Source organism: Diabrotica virgifera, chromosome 2 (assembly GCF_917563875.1).
Source record: "Diabrotica virgifera virgifera chromosome 2, PGI_DIABVI_V3a".
Taxonomy (NCBI): Eukaryota; Metazoa; Arthropoda; class Insecta; order Coleoptera; family Chrysomelidae; genus Diabrotica; species Diabrotica virgifera.
The window spans coordinates 94,612,530-94,632,091 of record NC_065444.1 but is presented as its reverse complement, the minus strand read 5'-3'; the positions used below and the strand labels follow the sequence as shown (position 1 = coordinate 94,632,091).

General features: G+C 34.6%; 2 protein-coding genes across 5 annotated transcripts in view; both read left to right on the top strand.

The window, feature by feature from the left end:
• LOC114330390 (ABC transporter G family member 23-like) overlaps positions 1-4,368 on the top strand; it is a 132,768-nt gene extending 128,400 nt beyond the window's left edge. Inside the window, exons 12-14 of the mRNA XM_050643870.1 lie at positions 1,305-1,570; positions 2,702-2,788; positions 2,952-4,368. Of these exons, the coding sequence (XP_050499827.1) occupies positions 1,305-1,570; positions 2,702-2,788; positions 2,952-3,163 (565 nt within the window). The 3' untranslated portion in view covers positions 3,164-4,368. The remainder of the gene's footprint in view (positions 1-1,304; positions 1,571-2,701; positions 2,789-2,951) is intronic.
• The window catches only part of LOC126880132 (ABC transporter G family member 23-like), a 384,411-nt gene that overhangs the window by 128,497 nt on the left and 236,352 nt on the right, over positions 1-19,562 (top strand). The window lies entirely within an intron of this gene.

Sequence of the window (19,562 nt, the reverse complement as noted above, 5' to 3'; positions counted from 1 at the left end):
AGTGAAGGGTTCGTAAAGGGTGGTAATGTAGTGTTGGCAGTTCTTTGTCGTATCTTCTATCCATCCAGCATTGTTGTTAAGAGCAGCTGGCGTGGACAGTTGATTTCCCCAAAACTCATGAATTTCTTCTTGGCTTGGGTAAGTCTTATCGACACGTTCTACAGTGGAATTGAGTTTTCGATAGAACGCCTTTTCAGAACTTTCAAAAAGAGCATTGTCGCTTTTGCGGTTGTTACTAACTTTGTACCTCCTTAGTCGTCCTGAATAAACGGAGAGCTTTTGTTTTAATGTATCCAGACACTGATGGGCTGTGTTGTTTTCTGGATCATATCTTGAGTGTCTTGCGGTAGTCAGCATTATTTCTTCAGCTCTTCTGATGACTTTTCTACTTGTTACACCTCGTATGTATTCTGTGACTATACCAATATCCCTACGTAATAATTCGATCTTTCCGAGCAATCTTTTTTCCCAGGGTGCAATTCTGTTACCAGTTCTTTCGTTATTAGTAACCCGTCGTGTTCTGATCTTAACGCCCATTACATTAGCAATTGCTGTTGCTGCACAGTAGATTAGCATATGCAAATATTCCAACGTGTGAGCTTCTACGACATAGTTGGGTAGGACTTCAGTGTTCACAATTTGTAACAGCGCACCTAGTTTCTTACAAGAGTTTATTCGTGGTAGCGGTGGTCTGCTAAGTGGGTTTGTTCCATTAAACTCTTGTACGGCACGAGCCATTTCGTTTGCTAGACCTAGACTATCGCGCAACTCGTTGTTTTCCTGCTGTGTATTGTCAGGTTGAGTTTCTGGTATGGGAATCTCAGGAATCTGCTCCTCAAGGATTTCATTAGCGACTTGATCTAAAACTAGCTCTTGGTTATTAATCTCCCGTTCGACTTCGCTTTTGATCGTATTGCGTCTAGTCTCTGGGATAAGGTTGTTTCTTATGATTACCCGGTATTGATCCGATACTCTTTGCTCCGATACTTGAATATCTGGGTACTCCCTGCAAAATTCGGCATACAGCTGTTGTCTGTAGCCGATCGTTTCTTGACCGAGGTTTGCCACAGGTGACTTATTATTATTATTATTATTATTACTAAAGAAGCTTCGGAAAGTGTCCAGGCCTATACTCCGTAAAATAACGTAGAAAATACATAGCATCTAATGATAGAGATTTTGGTAGCAATTGGTAAATCGTGATTTGTGAAAAGGACAGCCATTTGTATTACTATATATTACAAAAACTATAATCTAAATTGTAAATAATTTTTCAAAAAACATTTAAATTACTTTAATTTTAGGATTATGTTCTTTATGGGATCAATGATGACTTCTCAGATAATAATAACAGATCGACACGAGGGAGTTTGGGATAGATCTATCGTTGCTGGAGTAACTTCCCTAGAGATAACTTTGACCCATATAGTCCTACAAGCTTCCGTTTGTGTTATACAAGCTGTAGAAGCCTTATTGGTAGCGTATCTATATTACCAACATGAATTTATGGGCAACATGCTGTTAATGTTCTTTTTAATATATTTATCAGGGATTTGTGGAATATCATGTGGTAAGTATGATGATTACCATTAAACATAATTATGGTAAATGGCACTATGATTGTCTCTATTATCTCGTGGAGATAACATCTGTCATCTATATAATATGAAAAACCATTGCTACTACGAGTCCGACACTAGTTGGTAACACGTCCATGGTGACATGGGGCTTCACCCTCTCTCTTTACCTTTGTCACTGTTGTGAAGTCATCCTTCTTTACCACTCATGTCCAGAAAAAGGGTACCAGACCCTGGAAGAATTCTAACGCCACTACCAGATGGCGGTCCCCTCCCCCAGACACAAATTGATGCAGCTCCAAAGAGAGTGGTTTAACCAATTATTAAAAGTTCATTATTTTCCGTCCATGGCGACTGCAGTAGCTCAGAGGCTATGGTACTGGCTTAAAAAGGTGGCGGGTACTTCCGGTATAACCGGAAGTAGAAAATAGATGAAAATATTTTCATTAAACAGACGACTCTTCAAAACCCTTAATTCAAATTTTCATGATTCTGTTGCCATTTGTTCTCGAGATATTTCTAATAGGCCCTTTATTTGCATCACCCTGTATAGTGGGGCGAGTGGAGAGGAACGCACCAAACTTTAAGGGGTAATTCTTCATGAAAAGATAACGACAGTTTGCTTGATAAACATATTTCAGAAAATGCTTCGTTTCCCAGATATGGGGAGTTAAATTTTTTTACAAACGGAAGATTTATTTATTGCTCTAAAACCGGTTGAGGTACGCCAATGAAATTTGGTGGGTTTTAAGAGGTAGTTATAAATCATTTTTTGACATACAAATAAGACTTTTATATTACCATTGGCGCGCGTACGGGTAATGGTCTGAAATTTTTTAAAGAAATAAAATAGTAAGCCGCTGTGATATTTCAAATTAAAAATTTAAATTACTCGTTCAATGTCTGACAAACAATCTATCTTTAATGCAACGCTTCGTTTTCATGCAAAAAATAAAACGTCTAAACACTTAACTCTCCTCCGTATCTCGGAAGCAAAGCATTTGCGGACATATGTCTATCAGGCAAACTGTCATTCTTTTTTCATGTAGAATTAGAAAGTTTGGTGTGTTCCTCCCCTCTCACCCTGTATACTATAATTGAATATTGGATTATTGTATTTTTAGGATTATGGATCTCAGTAGTAAGCGTCAACCATTTAGTAGCCAACCTAGTAATTACTGGTATGTTTTTCCCCATGATGTTATTATGTGGTAAGTACTAAGTATTAGGTAATAATATAAATTCTAAGCTTCTACAAAGCGCTAAGAGCATCAAGGCCATTTTGCAATATAGCACTTGGTTGGAAACAATAAAAGAGATCCATCAACAGCTTATTCTACGTATTGTTATTAAACGTACATTTTCAAATTTTAGGTTTCATGTGGCCTATCGAAGGCATGCCCTCCGCATTAAGATTCATTTCCAAATGTTCACCAGTAACAATACCGATAGAATCGTTCAGAAACGTCTTCAAAAAGGGTTGGACTTTGGATAACTTCGAGGTGTATAATGGAGTTTGTGTCGCGTTATTTTGGACAATATTTTTTGCTGCTCTCAGTGTAATAACGATTAAAAGGAAACGCTGAGAAACGAAGAAAGGATCTTTGTAAAATTTAAGATTCGATTGCTGTACAAATAAAACTTCAAACAATATACAATATAGGCAATAATTTATACAATTGTCATTTCTAAATACACCACAAAATATACAGAGTGTTTGGTAAAGAATGAGTAATATCTTAACTTTAGATTCCTGAGTTTAAAATAGGTCGATTTAAGCTAACTTACCTTACTACGAAAGTTGATAATAACCGAAATACAAACTGAAACTTTTATTTTATTTATTCTTGAATATTTACTGACAGGCATGGGATAATAACACGAAATTTGGTAAATGGGGGTTTTTTGAATAGAAAAATCTAAATTTGCCACCAAAAATGATGTATTGCCCAGAGGGCGCCACATACGCTTTTCAGCGCTCATTTAATACGTTCAATTTTTTTATCCCCCACTCTACACGCTTTTGGATCAAAACTTTAATTCTCTTAATCATCATTGTTCTCTTTTCCTTATCCCTATGCGGGGTCGGCTTCCCTAATTGCATTTCTCCACACAATTCTATCTTGGGTCATATCAATGATAATCCCCTTTACCAACATGTCCTGCCTTATCGTCTCTCCCCGGTCTTCTTTGGCCTTCCTCTCCTACTCCTTCCAGGAATCTGAACTTCAGCTATTCTTCGTATTGGGTGATTAACGTCTCGACGTTGAACATGACCAAACCATATTAACTTATGTTCTCTCATTTTGGCATCAAGTGGTGCCACACCTAGACTTCCCCCAATATACTCATTTCTAATTTTATCCTTCTTTGTCACTCCACTCATCCATCTAAGCATTCTCATTTCCGCCACATGCATTCGTTGTTCCTCTTTCCTTTTTACTGCCCATTCTATTCCGTACATCATAGCCGGTCTTATAGCTGTTTTATAGAATTTTTCCTTCAGCTTCATTGGAATTTTTCTGTCAAACAACACACCACTCGCTTCTTTCCACTTCAGCTATCCAGCCCTAATTCTACTGCATGCATCTCCATCTATTTCTCCATTACTCTGTAGTACCGATCCTAGGTACTTAAACCTATTGCTTTTCACAATAATTTCACCATCCAAAGATACCATTTTATTTGTAGTAACTCCATCTTTAAATGAACATTCCAAAAGGCAAATACTTTGTCCTACTAAGTTTTAAACATTTTTCCTCCAGAGCTTGTCTCCACTGTTCCAGTTTTTGTTCTAAGTCTCTTTCACTATTTCCTAGTAACACTACATCATCAGCATACATTAGGCACCATGGAATGCTACCCTGTAGTTTCGCTGTAATCTGGTCCAAAACTAATGAGTAAAGGGCGGATTATATGTATGAAAATGTATGAAAATATGTACATATATATGTAAGGATTTTTTTAAATATATGTAAGGATTATTCAAAAATATGTAATAAATAAATTAAAGCAATAATTATATAATTGAAATAACTATCCTAATAATTAACTAGTTTTAATGGGAAATAAGCCACAACTTTAACAAGAAATTGATTTTATTAACGTTTCGACGCCCAAATCGGGTGTTGTTGTCAAAATAAAAAAAATATCCTAATAATGAGTTAAAAACAAACAACATTAATAGTCAGCAACTTTATTTTTACATATTGTATAATATATAGCATATACCTATCTTAATTATTAATATTGTAAAAGGAATTTACAACTAAATATTTTTCAAAATTTTCTAGGGTAATTGTTTGTCTTTTATCAGACAGCATATATCATCATTCTCTTTGCCTTATCCCTATGCGGGGTCGGCTTCCCTAATTGCATTTCTTCACACAATTCTATCTTGGGCCATATCAATGTTAATCCCCTTTACCAACATGTCCTGCCTTATCGTCTCCCCCCAGCTCTTCTTTGGTCTTCCTCTCCTACTCCTTCCAGGAATCTGCACTTCAGCTATTCTTCGTATTGGGTGGTTAACGTCTCGACGTTGAACATGACCAAACCATCTTAACCTATGCTCTCTCATTTTGGCATCAATTGGTGCCACACCTAGACTTCCCCTAATATACTCATTTCTAATTTTATCCTTCTTTGTCACTCCACTCATCCATCTAAGCATTCTCATTTCCGCCACATGCATTCGCTGTTCCTCTTTCTTTTTCACTGCCCAACATTCAGTTCCGTACATCATAGCTGGTCTTATGGCTGTTTTATAGAATTTTCCCTTCAGCTTCATTGGAATTTTTCTGTCACACAACACACCACTCGCTTCTTTCCACTTCATCCATCCAGCCCTAATTCTACTGCATGCATCTCCATCTATTTCTCCATTACTCTGTAATACCGATCCTAGGTACTTAAAACTATTGCTTTTTACAATCATTTCACCATCCAAAGATACCATTTTATTTGTAGTAGCTCCATCTTTAAATGAACATTCCAAATACTCTGTTTTTGTCCTACTAAGTTTTAAACCTTTTTCCTCCAGAGCTTGTCTCCACTGTTCCAGTTTTTGTTCTAAGTCTCTTTCACTATTTCCTACTAACACGACATCATCAGCATACATTAAGCACCATGGAATGTTACCCTGTATTTTCGCTGTTATCTGGTCCAAAACTAATGAGAATAAATACGGACTAAGCACAGAACCTTGATGCAATCCTACTTTCACATGAAATTTATCAGTCTCTCCCACACCTGTCCTAACACTAGTCGTTACTCCCTCATACATATCCCTCACAATCTTTACATATTCACCAGGGACTCCTTTCTTATTGAGTGCCCACCACAGAATCTCTCGAGGAACTCTATCATATGCTTTCTCAAGATCAATGAATACCATATGAGCGTTTGTTTCTTTACTCCTGTATTTTTCCATCAACTGCCTTATAATGAAAATTGCATCTGTTGTTGATCTACCCTGCATAAAGCCAAATTGATTCTCGGATATTTCGGTTTCTTCACGTATCCGTCTATCAATTACTCTTTCCCATATTTTCATGGTGTGGCTAAGCAGTTTTATAGCCCTGTAGTTTGTACATTGTTGTATATCTCCCTTGTTTTTGTAAACAGGTACCAGTATACTGCTTCTCCATTCGTCTGGCATTTGTCCAACTTCCATAATTCTATTAAATAGACCTGCTAGCCACCTTGTTCCTGTCTCTCCCAATGCTCTCCATACTTCCCCAGGAATATCATCTGGTCCTACCGCTTTTCCTTTCTTTATTTTTTGAAGCGCTTGAGCCACTTCCTCGTTGGTTATTTTGGTGACCATTGCTGCTACTGTCTCCGTTGACTCTACAGGCTGTCTGTCAAATTCTTCATTTAATAAGCTGTCAAAGTACTTTCTCCATCTCTTTTTGACATCCCTTTCGTGAACTAGTATTTTATTATTTTCATCTCGGATACATCTAATCTGATTAAAATCTTTTGCTTTCTTTGCTCTCTGTTTGGCTATTTTATATATCTTCGTTTCGCCTTCCCTGGTATCAAGTTGATCGTATAGGTTTGAATACGCTTCTGCTTTAGCTTTTGCTACTGCTACTTTCGCTTTCTTTTTGGCGACCATATAGTTTTGAAGATCTATGTCCGATCTGGTTTCTTGCCACTTTTTATATAATTTTCTCTTCTCTTTTATGTTTCCTTGTACTTCATTTGACCACCACCAAGTCTCTTTATCTTCAAACTTCTTTCCTGACGTTTTCCCAAGTATTTCAATAGCCGTCTCTCTAATAATATTGGCCATTTTTCTCCAAATTGTGTTAGGGCTTCCTTTCATGTTCCAACATATTTTTTCTACTATTCTTTCCCTGAATAGACCTTCCTTCTCATCTTTTAGCATCCACCACTTGATTTTTTGTGGTCCTCTCCGATATTTTTGTTTAGTTTCGCTTTTTACTTCGATGTCCAGAACAAGCAGCTTATGTTGTTGGCTTACTGTCTCACTAACTATTACCTTGCAGTCCTTGCATTCACGTATGTCTTCTTTCCTTATCATGAAGTAGTCTATTTGGGATTGATGTTGTCCACTTTTGTAGGTAATAAGTTGAGTTTCTCTCTTTTTAAAGAATGTGTTAACAATCGCCATATCCAATGCTGTTGCTAATTCTAGCATGTCATCTCCAGCTTCATTTCTAGTTCCAAAGCCTAATCCCCCATGTATTGTTTCATATCCTGTCTTGGCTTGGCCCACATGTGCATTGAAATCACCTCCTATTATAACTTTCTCCTCCGCTGGAATATCACTCAGTATGTCTCCCAATTGATCATAGAAAGCTCTTCTTTCATTCTCACCCAGACCTGTTTGAGGAGCATACACACACACAACATTCAATACCTCTTTATCAATTACAAATTTCACTGACATCATTCTATCACTCGTTCTTACAACATCTACTACGTTATCTTTCATTTCACTATCAGCAATTATACCAACTCCATTTCTAGTGTTACTACTCCCTACATACCACAATTTATATCCATCACCTAGTTCTTTCGCCCTTTGTCCTTTCCACCTAGTTTCTTGAATACAAGCAATTTGAACTCTTCTTCGTTTGAGCGCATCCACTAACTCCAGACTCTTACCTGTAAGACTACCAAGATTCCAAGACCCTATCCTGATTTTTCTAACCTGCAATGGTGTTCCCCCTGAGATAGTCCTCACCCGGAGATCCGAATGGAGGCTCATTTTACTTCCGGAACATTTTACCTCAGGAGATGCCATCATTTCAGTATAAGTTTTTATTTCGTTTGGAGAAGGTCTTTTCATTATTATGGCCTGAAAAGATTTTTGGATATTTGATGCCTGAATGCCTTTTCTATCAGCACCATACCCTGCCCTGTCCTGCACGTTTAGCCAATACACCACCAATGCAACCAAAGTGCAGTATTACCCCACACCCGCCTGCATTTTTCTGTATAGGCCAGGATCCCTACTGTAAGGACTGCCCTATAAGCCAATGTATTGTTGCCCGTATCCCGCCACTAGGAGGCACGTACTTCATTCGGGATACAGCATATATATGTTTATATAAAAAGAAGCTACGCTCCGCATCTACTGAGGTAATAGGCGCATATTTTAATTTTGACAACAGGTTTCCATCAATACACGTTTCTATATCAAAATGGCCTCCAAAAATGCATAGCACATTGTGAATAATTTTGAAGCCTTCATTATTTTCTAAAACCTGCTTAAGCTTCCCCAAAACTTTTGTACCAATGTCGTCTTTTAGTTTTTGGCATTCCTTCTGAAAATTTTCAATCAGTTCCACAGAATCAACTAGAAGTTGTGAGTTCTTTTCTAGTAACGTAATTGTTTCCGGGATAAAACTATAATTCGTCTTAATAAATATCAGACTTTTATGCACCTCCTTATTATCGAAAACTGCTTTTGATGATCTGACAGCCTGTGAAGAGTCTGAGATGTCGTTTATTACGTCCTTAATTCTATCATAATTTTCAGCAAAAAATAGCTGCACTTAGCCAAGTCCCCCATCGAGTTAATACAGGTTGGAGAGGTAGCGGTACGTCACGAAGCTTCTCTAAAGCGTCGTTTTCACGCTACGTCTTATTGTACGTTTTGTGTGTCATGCAAAACGTACGACAAAACGTACGTTTTGTCAATAAGCGGATTTAATTTTTTCTATTCGACAAGACGTACGTTTTGCTGTTTTCACGCTAAGTCTTATTGTACGTTTTGTGTGTCGACATGACGTACGTTTTGCTGTTTACACGCCACATTATACACTGGACAAAACGTACGTTTTGTGGTACGTTTTGTATGACACAAAAAAAGTACAATAAGACGTAGCGTGAAAACGACCCTTAAGGAACACCTTCTTTACATTGCTAATTAATTCGTTCATAAGAGGAAACTGGGTTCTGATAATCGCTGCAACTCTATGAGCTACACAAGTAATATGAAAAAGATTCTGATAAAATATTTTTAAATTCTGCCCCACCTTAACCATATATGGGGCAACATCTGATAAGAAAATCACAAATTTATTCAATGGAATTGCATCTGGCAAAAAGAAGTTTATCAAAGTGTCTTGAATGAATCGTGTAACGGCCAAATTGTTGGCTTTTTCAAGTTGTTTTAAAAATATTAAAAACGAGTTTCCTGGACCATGTCCCTCTAGTAAGCCAATTAGCAAATGAACAATATATCTTCCACATGCGTCTGTAGTATCGTCAACAATAACATAAAAGTAATTATCACGTATGACCGTATTTGGATCATTGTTGATTTATATATAGAGTCGACACTTGATTTCCTCAACGTGGATTCATCCGGGATATCCAACTTGCAATATTTTTCCAAAAATAATCTTAAATTAACGTTATTCAATTTTTTTAATGGAATGTTGAAAGAGGTTAGAAGCAACCATTGCCTTGCACAGATCTTCATTAAATTATGTTTTATCGTTGCTTAATGAACCCGAATTAAAACACTTTTTCAATGATTGTTGACTTTTTTCCCCATTTCTAATCCTTTTTATATTTGCAGTATGTTTGGCTGCTTTAACATGCTGATGCACGTGAAATTTTGTGTCGATGTTAATATGAAGCAAGGAAAAATTGAATAAATATTTAGAATGATACATGTTTAATAAATACGCGAATTAAAAATAAACAAAATGCAAACTTTTGTTTCATTAAGAGTTACTTACAATTTTTGAACATGCCGTGCAGAACACATCTTCACCTTCCATTTGAAGTTCTGCTTACGGTTCAATCCACAGCACATTAAATTTCACTTTGGGCATTTTATTAACAATTTATTAAACACGTTTACACTCAACTAAAAGCAGCGCTGAACTGAAGTCCAAGAAAGCAATACTGCTTCGTTCCGGGAGCTGTATGTCTATTCAAATTATAAATGAAAAATAAATACTAGTTCACTTTATGACTATTTCTGGTTAATGCCAGGCCCCACATCCAAGTCGGTCAACTCAATTTGCGGAGATTAAGGATTGTTAAGATCTCAGGTAAATAGTACCTAGAAACATTGATTGAAAACTATCCAGTTAATGCTAGAAATAAACGGACAGGCCCTGTATAATTACATCTTAATGGTTTTCGGGTTTTCCATTGCAGAGTAAAGTGACGAAAATATGTAAATATATGTATTTATCACGTAAATATGCACTTTTTTTTAAATCTATAAACATGTAATATATGTAAAAATATGTAACTTACATATAATCTGCGGTCTACTAATGAGAATAAATAAGGACTAACCATTGAGCCTTGGTACAATCCTACTTTCACCTGAAATTTATCAGTCTCTCCCACACCTCTCCTAACACTAGTCGTTACTCCCTCATACATATCTCTCACAATCTTTGCATATTTGCCAGGGACTCCTTTCTTATTGAGTGCCCACCACAGAATCTCTCGAGGAATTCTATCATATGCTTTCTCAAGATCAATGAATACCATATGAGCGTTGGTCTCTTTATTCCTGTATTTTTCCATCAGTTGCCTTGTTGATCTGCCCAGAACAATGAAAATTTCATCTGTTGTTGATCTGCCCAGAAAAATGACAATTGCATCTGTTGTTGATCTGCCCTGCATAAAGCCAAATTGATTATCGGATATTTCGGTTTCTTCACGTATCCCTTTATCAATTACTCCCTTCCACATTTTCATGGTATGGCTAAGTAATTTTATAGCCCTGTAGTTTGTACATTGTTGTATGTCTCCCTTGTTTTTGTAAATAGGTACTAATATACTGCTTCTCCATTCATCTGGCATTTGTCCAACTTCCAAAATTCTTTTAAATAGACCTGCTAGCCAACTTATTCCTGTCTCTCCCAATGCTCTCCATACTTCCCCAGGAATTCCCCTAAAACTTTAATTCTCTTAATATTTTTACTTAAAAAATATATACTACATTCATATCGCTAAACTCAATAGTTTTCGAGATAAACGCATTTGAGGGTTTAGCGAGGTGAATTAATGTAGTATACCTTTTTTAAGTAAAAATATTAAGAGAATAAAATAATTGAATCTATTAAATGAACGCTGAAAGGCATATGTGGCGCCCTATGGGTAATACATCATTTTTGGTGGCGAATTTAGATTTCGTGTCCCAAAAAACACCCGCGTCCCAAATTTCGTGTTAATATCCCATGCCCGTTAGGAAATATTCAATGATAAAATATACGTTTAACTTTGACACCCTATATTTCGGATATTATCAACTTTTATACTAAGGTAAGTTAGCCTATCAACTAGTAAATCGACCTATTATAACCTCAGGAATCTAAGGTTAAGCTATGGCCCATTCTTTACCAAACACCCTGTATACATTCTACTAGGTTTAGCTATAATTTTGTGTAAGAATAGAATAAAATACTGTATTTAAACGGATTATTATTTACAAGATATCCTCCAGATTTATATATAGATATACAAGAGGACAACAATAATAAATAACTGACAAATATCCAATGCCTACCTCGATATAGTTTGTAAGTAATATTTAGTCAGAGGAAGAGATGCCAGAGTTCAACCGATATTACGTTGGACAAACCGACTGGAGGAATCCAAGACCAAGAGTTAGGCAGACCATAACTATTAATTTTTTTTATTAAACACCAATAGGATGCTTAAGAACATTACAATATCATCAAATAATATGATCAATGAGCAACTTTTTTCTAACCTAAATTACTACTAAAGACTAAAGACAAACTCACTAGTACCCCGTGGGTTCTGTTAATTCATTGCACAAATATTAACTTATATCACCACTTGCACCGTGCTCTACTTTTCACTTAAATAACTCGAAGAGTTTGTTCCTGTTGAATCTTCTAGCTAGATCCATGTTGTCGAGCAGCTGGATGGCCTCAACATTGACGTTTTGAAAAATTCGTCGTTCGTGACTCTTGGCAAATGTTTCAATGGTCTTGTTAACAGGATCCATGTCTAGGTCCATATGGAGGTCACTGTTTCTATAGTACCAAGGAGCGTTGACAATAATCCTTAGCACTTTGTTTTGGATTCGCTGGATGATATCTAAATTACTGTTACTAGCGCAGCCCCATAGCTGAATGTCATAATATGACACTATATGTCCATATAGGTCTTCGAATATGTTTATACAAAAGTGTTTTGTTGTACTTTGACAGAGTGGATTGTCTTTCCAATAGCCAATATTTTTTTTTGTACTTCATGGTTAACTGTTTTCGTTTCTTTTTAACATGGGCCCTCCAGCGTAGCTTAGCATCTAATGTAATACCTAAATATTTTGCGGTATCTGCATATGGTATCTGATTACTATTTACGTTAACAGGAATGTATTATTTTTTCTTGTTTGTAAAATTAATATGCATTGACTACTTTTCATTTAGATGTGACTAGTATATAATATGTATAGGACCGGTCCTATCCCACTACCTTGTGGTAGACCTGCATAGATTTCTTTTAGTTCCGAGTAGGCTTCGTCTTGCTTAACCCTAAAAACTCTCTCTGATTTAATAAGATTCCAATAATTCTATGTAATGTCTGGGCAAAATCCTGCTTAATGTGTATTTAAGTCCTTTGTGGCATACTTTATCAAATGCTTGCGCCACAGAACTATAATGACCACAATTTCGGAGTAGGAAGTTTATATATCTGGGGGCAGTAATAACAGATGAAAACCACATAGAAAAAGACGTCTCATAAAAAATAGCAACGAGGAATAGAGCATTATACTTCCTCTCATAATTATTATTAAAATCTAAGCTGCTAAAAAGACAATCCAAGTTAAGACTAGTACATGTTAATTATTGGCCCAGTTGTTACAAGTCATATGGAATTGAAACCTGGATTCTACATCGGCGGGGAATAAATAGGCTGCTGAATTTGAAAGAAAGGTTCTCAGAATGATATTTAGCCCTCAAAGAGATGAATTGACGGGAGAGTGGAGAAGGCGCGGCAATGCTGAATTGGTGATTCTGTATGGCACTGAAAACAACGTCAGATGTATGTTTAAAAGCTAACTGGATAAGATAGTAGGGACATGTGGTAAGATCAGAGGAGACACAGTGTTAAAGACAGTGTTTTTTGAGAGACCAGGGGGTAGAAAATAAGTAGTCCGGCCCAGTAAAAGATATAAGGATGATGTTGAAAACGATTTATCTAGGATTGCGTAGAAAATGAAGCGCTAAAGTAGATGCTGCGAAAACTTACCACGAGTTGTAAAGCCACTCAAGAAGAAGAAGACTGAAGAAATAAATATACATCATCTGAACAGCCTTCTTATGACATGAGTAAATATTTTTTTTTTGTAAGCATTTATTAACAATCAGAATTACATATTCTATGAGTTAATTTGATAACAAGTACAATAACTTATATCAATGTAGTATTGTACACTAGAATGGCGTTATGAGGTACATCACCCAGCGGTTTCACCTCAGTATGTGTAAATATCTTGTATAGGAAGTAGAACACCTGTACCAAATGGAATAAGTATAGGTACAAAATACAACGAAAAGATAACACCCTACTGAAATCCTACAAGTAGATAAGTTTTGTGTACAATATTTCTGTTCTGTACACCATTGAGCGACCATCCTCTCAATGACAACCAGCATGCATATCAAGAAGGAGAGTCAACAGTAACAGCACTTAACGAAAAAGGTAAGAAAATCATTCACTGCATTAATAATGGAGAGATTGTATTTAATCGCTTTTCTAGATATAGAAGGTAAATTTAACAATGCATTAACAACATATTTTTATGGAGTATCCGCTTTCGTATGCAACTAGATCAAAGTAATGCTAAAAAATATGCTGGTCCTAAAATGCACACAGGGAGAGGTTTTGTCCAAAACAGATAAGAAGAGGAAGTGCTTTCTCCCCTTCTGTGGTCAATCCTGGTGGATGACCTGATCTCGCTCCTTGACACACGTGGGGGTAGAAGTGCAGACCTATGTGGATCATCTAGTAATTATGGTTAGAAGAAAATATGGTAATGCATTTTGTCTGAATGCACTTATCTTCCAAGTTTCATAGTGAACTTAAGCACCAGGTGGTGGTCCGGAGGTCGATTCTGATGGTTTCAGCGACTCCAAAAACCGTCTAGTAGTTTATTTGCATGCATTCAAGGCCAAAAGCATTTAAAACTCCAGAAGATGACGTGACTTGGCAGTGACCGTGGGTACCAGCTGCTCCAGAAGTCAGTTCTCATGGTGTGTTCGTATTCAGTAACCTCAAAATATTACCATGTAATCGGTTTGTATCAATTTAGTGCCGAAATCCCTCAAAATTGTAGAAGATAACGTGATCCTACGTCCTACACATCAATTGCTTCGGGTGTCGGTTCTGATGGCATATTCATTTTCAGCAACTCGTACAACCTCCCGAATAATCTGTTTGCATCAATTTAATGCCGAAAGCCCTCGAAACTCCAGAAAATGACGTGCCTTCTGGTACATCACCCCCAGTGATACTGGGCACCAAGTGCTTCGGGGGTTGGTTCTGATGACGTATTCGTGTTTAGCAACTCCAAGAACCTCCAAGTAATCTGCATTAATTTAGTGCCGATAGTCCTCGAAACTCCAGATAACGTGCCTTAACAGTGACACTGGGTACCATGTGCTCCAAAAGTCGGTTCTGATGGCGTAGTCTTGTTCTACAACTCCAAAAACCCCCGAGTAACAAAATCTGGCCCTTAAGGCCATCGGTACATAATTCGCAAATATTTTAGGGCTATCCTTACTTTTCTGTCTTTACACGACAAATTACGTGTAGTAAAATTCACACTGGTATGGATATGTAAACATTATTAGAATGTCATTCTACTTGACAATGTTATCATTAACTTTAAAGAGATGACTTTTGAAAGTTCTTGGATAACTGTTATTTGTATAATTGCAAATTATTAATTCAGTTAATAAATGTGATAATTTTTTCACTAAGTATGTATTCAGTGATTGTAATCATTTATATATACAACAAAAACTCATACTCAATCGAGAAAAGAGAAAAAGTGTTAAAGTAATTTTATAACAATATATTTTTACTATGGAACGCTTACAATTTTGAACATCTTTAACAAAAAAATATTTGGATCAAAGAATATATCCTGGTGTATTCTCTGCTTGGATCTTCCATAAATAATAAACAATAAATAACTTTTTATTAGGTTCACGTTTTAAATCAATTATTTATCAAATACATTATCAATATTATTTAATCAACAACTCAAAATATTCCCGATACCATGTCAAATATTTAAAACGGTCACTGTCTTGTCATCATATTCTATTTGACTCAGTGCTTTGTATGACAAAGATAGCGAATGTTCGATTTGAAAAATATCACCACGGACATGGTGTCCATTTTTTTGAATCATGAAAAAACTAATGAATATTTTTAAAAAATTTAAACGCAGAATGAAAGACTGAATTATTACCGAGGGCCGAAAGTCCCTTATAATAAATAAAAAGTTTCTTTTGAATGAGATATTTGAAATTAAAAATCACACTACATTTTCTCTTAGTTTTTCACCCCTGTAATTTATTAAAATAAACATAGAAGTTTTCAGGGACTTTCAGCTCTCGTTCAGAACGTAATCTTTCATTATGCGTTTAAATTTTTCAAAAATACTTATTAGTTTTTACAGGATTCGAAAAAAAAATGAATCCCCATTTGAATAGCATTGCAGCCGAAAATACGTACCCATTCCCTTAATATGCTTATTTTGACATATTTATTAATTTTGGATGCAGATTTATGTACTTTAATAGTTATTTATGATAAAAATGTTAAAAGTACAATTTTAAGGCACCCATGTGAAGGTTTGCAGAATGGGCTAAGCGAATTCTGCAATTCCAATGAGTGCCTTAAAAATGTACTTTTACACGTATGTCATACAATATTTTTTCTACAAATCGTAAAACTGCAGGGCAAGAAATTCATTTTTTGACGTTTTGACGTTTGAAATATTTTGACGTTTGCTTTTAAAATTTGACATTTTATGCAGTGCCTTAAAAATTTTAAAGCACCCAGTGCTTTAAAGTGACATCTGCAGTGCCTTAAAAATTTTAAAGCAACCAGTGCTTTAAAGTGACATTTTTAAGGCTCCTATGGAGTGCTAAGAATTGCATTTTTAACACGTTTGTAGAAAAAATGCAATTATGCATTTGTTTATAGGTACTGTAAAAATGCAAACAATTGCAAGTCTTTATAGGTACTGTACTTAAAAATCAATTTATTCCGCTGTTTTTAATGGTAAATGCCCTGGTCAGTTTTCATAAGACTTATTAAATTGCGTCTGTTGAATACGGTGGGGTTTGTTTATTTTTTTAATCAGTTAATTATTACACAACTTGTTTCCGAAGAAACATAAATTTTAAATCAAATATAAATATGCAAAAATCAACATGAAGTTATGGTGTTCTTCAGAATTTGTTTAACATAGTGATCTTTATGGACACCTTAATGTTTATTAAATATAAATCGTTTTATTATTTTATTTTCCAGTGTTAGGCATTGAAAAATAATGGTACTCTGGGCTAATTAGCAAAATGTATGGAAAAGTTATTTACCAGCAATTTTATTGCTGGAATTGAATTATAAGATCCTATATATTAATAATATATAGGAGTCCGCAGATAGTGTGCCACTTTTTTTATAAACAAAATGGCGCTAACAAATCGTATTTTTTTCAATTATTGCTCTATAACTCCGAAGATTTTACCTTTACAAGAAAAACACCCAAATAAAAATTCACCGCAATTAAATTCTGCATAGTGATTCCTTGCATAGTGCATTCACGATTTGCTCCGACGAAAATTTTACTCGGAAAATGCGGGGTTTCCTAACAAAAACTCTAATTTTCAAATAAAGTTTTAGGTAAGTAATTATTAATTAATAATTAAATAACTTAGTGACATCAAAGCTTTCTTGGTATAGATTGTAATTCCAGAAGCCGGTGAAAATTAAACGAATATTTTAGCAACAATTCAATTGTTAATTAACAAATTACGATCGCAATAATAACCAAAATAATCATGATACATTGATCAATCTTATAAAGATTATAAAGATTAGATGCTTATTTAATATTTTATCGACAAAATATAAATTTTTCTTTTCTTTGCATAATCTTTAAATTTTGAAAAAAAAAATAGTTATAAATACGCTGGTCTAATTAGTAAAGTACAAAGAAAAGTTATTTACCAGCAATTTTATTGCTGGAATCGAATTATAAGATCTTATTATTAATATAGGTATGCAAAGTCCGCAGATAGTGTGCTACTTTTTTTATAAACAAAATGGCGCCGACAAATCTTTTTTTTTCAATTATTGCTCTATAACTCCGAAGATTTTAACTTTACACCAAAAACACTAAAATGAAAATTCACCCCAATTTAATTCTACATAGAGGCATGTTTTTCCCGATTTGCTCCGACGAAAATTTTCCTCGGAAAATGTGGGTTTTCCCAACAAAATCTCGAATTTTCAAATAAATTTTTTGGGCCAGTAATTATTTATGAATAATTATATAGCTTGGTGAAATAAAAGCTTTCTTGGTATAGATTATAAATTCAGAAGCCGGTGAAAATTAAACGAATATTTTAGCAACAATTCAATTGTTAATTAACAATTTACAGTCGCAATAACAACCAAAATAATCATGAGACATTGATCAAACGTAGAAAGATTATAAAGGTGTGATGCCTATTTAATATTTTGTCGACAAAATATAAATTTTTTATTTTTTTGCATAATCTTAACAAATTAACATTTCTCAGAAATTGTTTATTATATTCTAATTTTAAAAAATACTTAAAATGCGTATTCTATTGGTCTTGAAAATGAATGCTTTAAAAATTTTTTCCAACCATTTGCAAAACAGTTATGAAACAGCAAAGTAAATATACGATTGCTCCGTTGTTTATTATTTGTTTTAATTGTTTCAAAGCTTAAAAGTGTCTATGGTACAATCTAATTACTCACAAAGAATGTCAAAAATTAGTGCAATGGTTATATTTTAATCAAAGATTAAAAATACTTTTTTTTTTGTAATTTTTAGCGCAAAAGTAGGCCTGATACAGAGTCGGAGCTGAAATGTTCACTCGAAGCGACTAACACGCAGCATACATTATTTATTAAAAGTGTACGTCACGCGGCCGGTCGTCGCTCCGAGTGAAACTTTTGGCTACAGTACTGTTTTACTCTACTTTCGCGCGTGTAAATTACAAAAAAATATATTTATAATCTTTAATTAAAATATGACCATTAAACTGATAATCGATATTTTTTGTAAATAATTAGCTTATACTTTAAACTCACTTCTACGCTTTGAAAGAATTAAAATTTTTTATAAACACCGTAGTAATCGTATGTTTATCTTGCTGTTTCATAACTTTTTTGCAAATGGTTGCAAAAAAGTTTTAAAGCATTCATTTTCAAGATATTTGAAATGCGCATTTTAGCTATTTTTTAAAATAATAATATAATAAAAACTTTCTGAGAAACGTTAATTTGTTTATAACTATTTTTTTTAAAACATTTAAAGATTATGCAAAAAAATAAAAAAATAATGTTTTGTCGACAAAATGTTAAATAGGCATCTCATCTTTATAAGATTTTAAAGTTTGATCAGTGTATCATAATTATTTTGGTTATTATTGCCACCGTAAATTATTAATTAACAATTGAATTGTTGCTAAAATATTCGTTTAATTTTCACCAGCTTCTGGAACTGTAATCTAAACCAAGAAAGCTTTTAAGTCACCAAATTATTTAATTATTGGTGGATAATTACTTATCTAAAACTTTATTTGAAAATTAAAGATTTTGTTGGGAAAACCCGCATTTTCCGAGGAAAATTTTCGTCGGAGCAGATCGGGAAAAACACGTCTCTATGCAGAATTTAATCACGGTGAATTTTTATTTGAGTGTTTTTGTTGTAAAGTTAAAATCTTCGGAGTTATAGAGCAATAATTGAAAAAAACATGATTTTCGTGCTCCATTTTGTTTATAAAAAAAGTAGCACACTATCTGAGGACTTTGCATACCTATATTATTAATATATAGGATCTTATAATTCGATTCCAGCAATAAAATTGCTGGTAAATAACTTTTCCCAAAAATGGCCTATTCTCCGATAATCAGCCGACTATGGTTCTAAAAATAATGTTTTCTTGTGATATTACTAAGTTTAATATTACGTTTAATATGAAATTAAAAAATTGGTACACAAATACCAATATTACGATTAAAATATAGTCAAATATAACTAAACCAATAAACAAACACGACTATATCAAGCTTTTAGTTTGTTACGAACACTTTTTAATACATACACTCACCTGCAAAATTAACCGCCCACCTTAAAAATGGGTCATTTTTATATCTCGAATTTCCCAAACCTGTCCGATTTGAGTGATTTTTTTAAATATGTTATAGCCTTATTGTTTAACA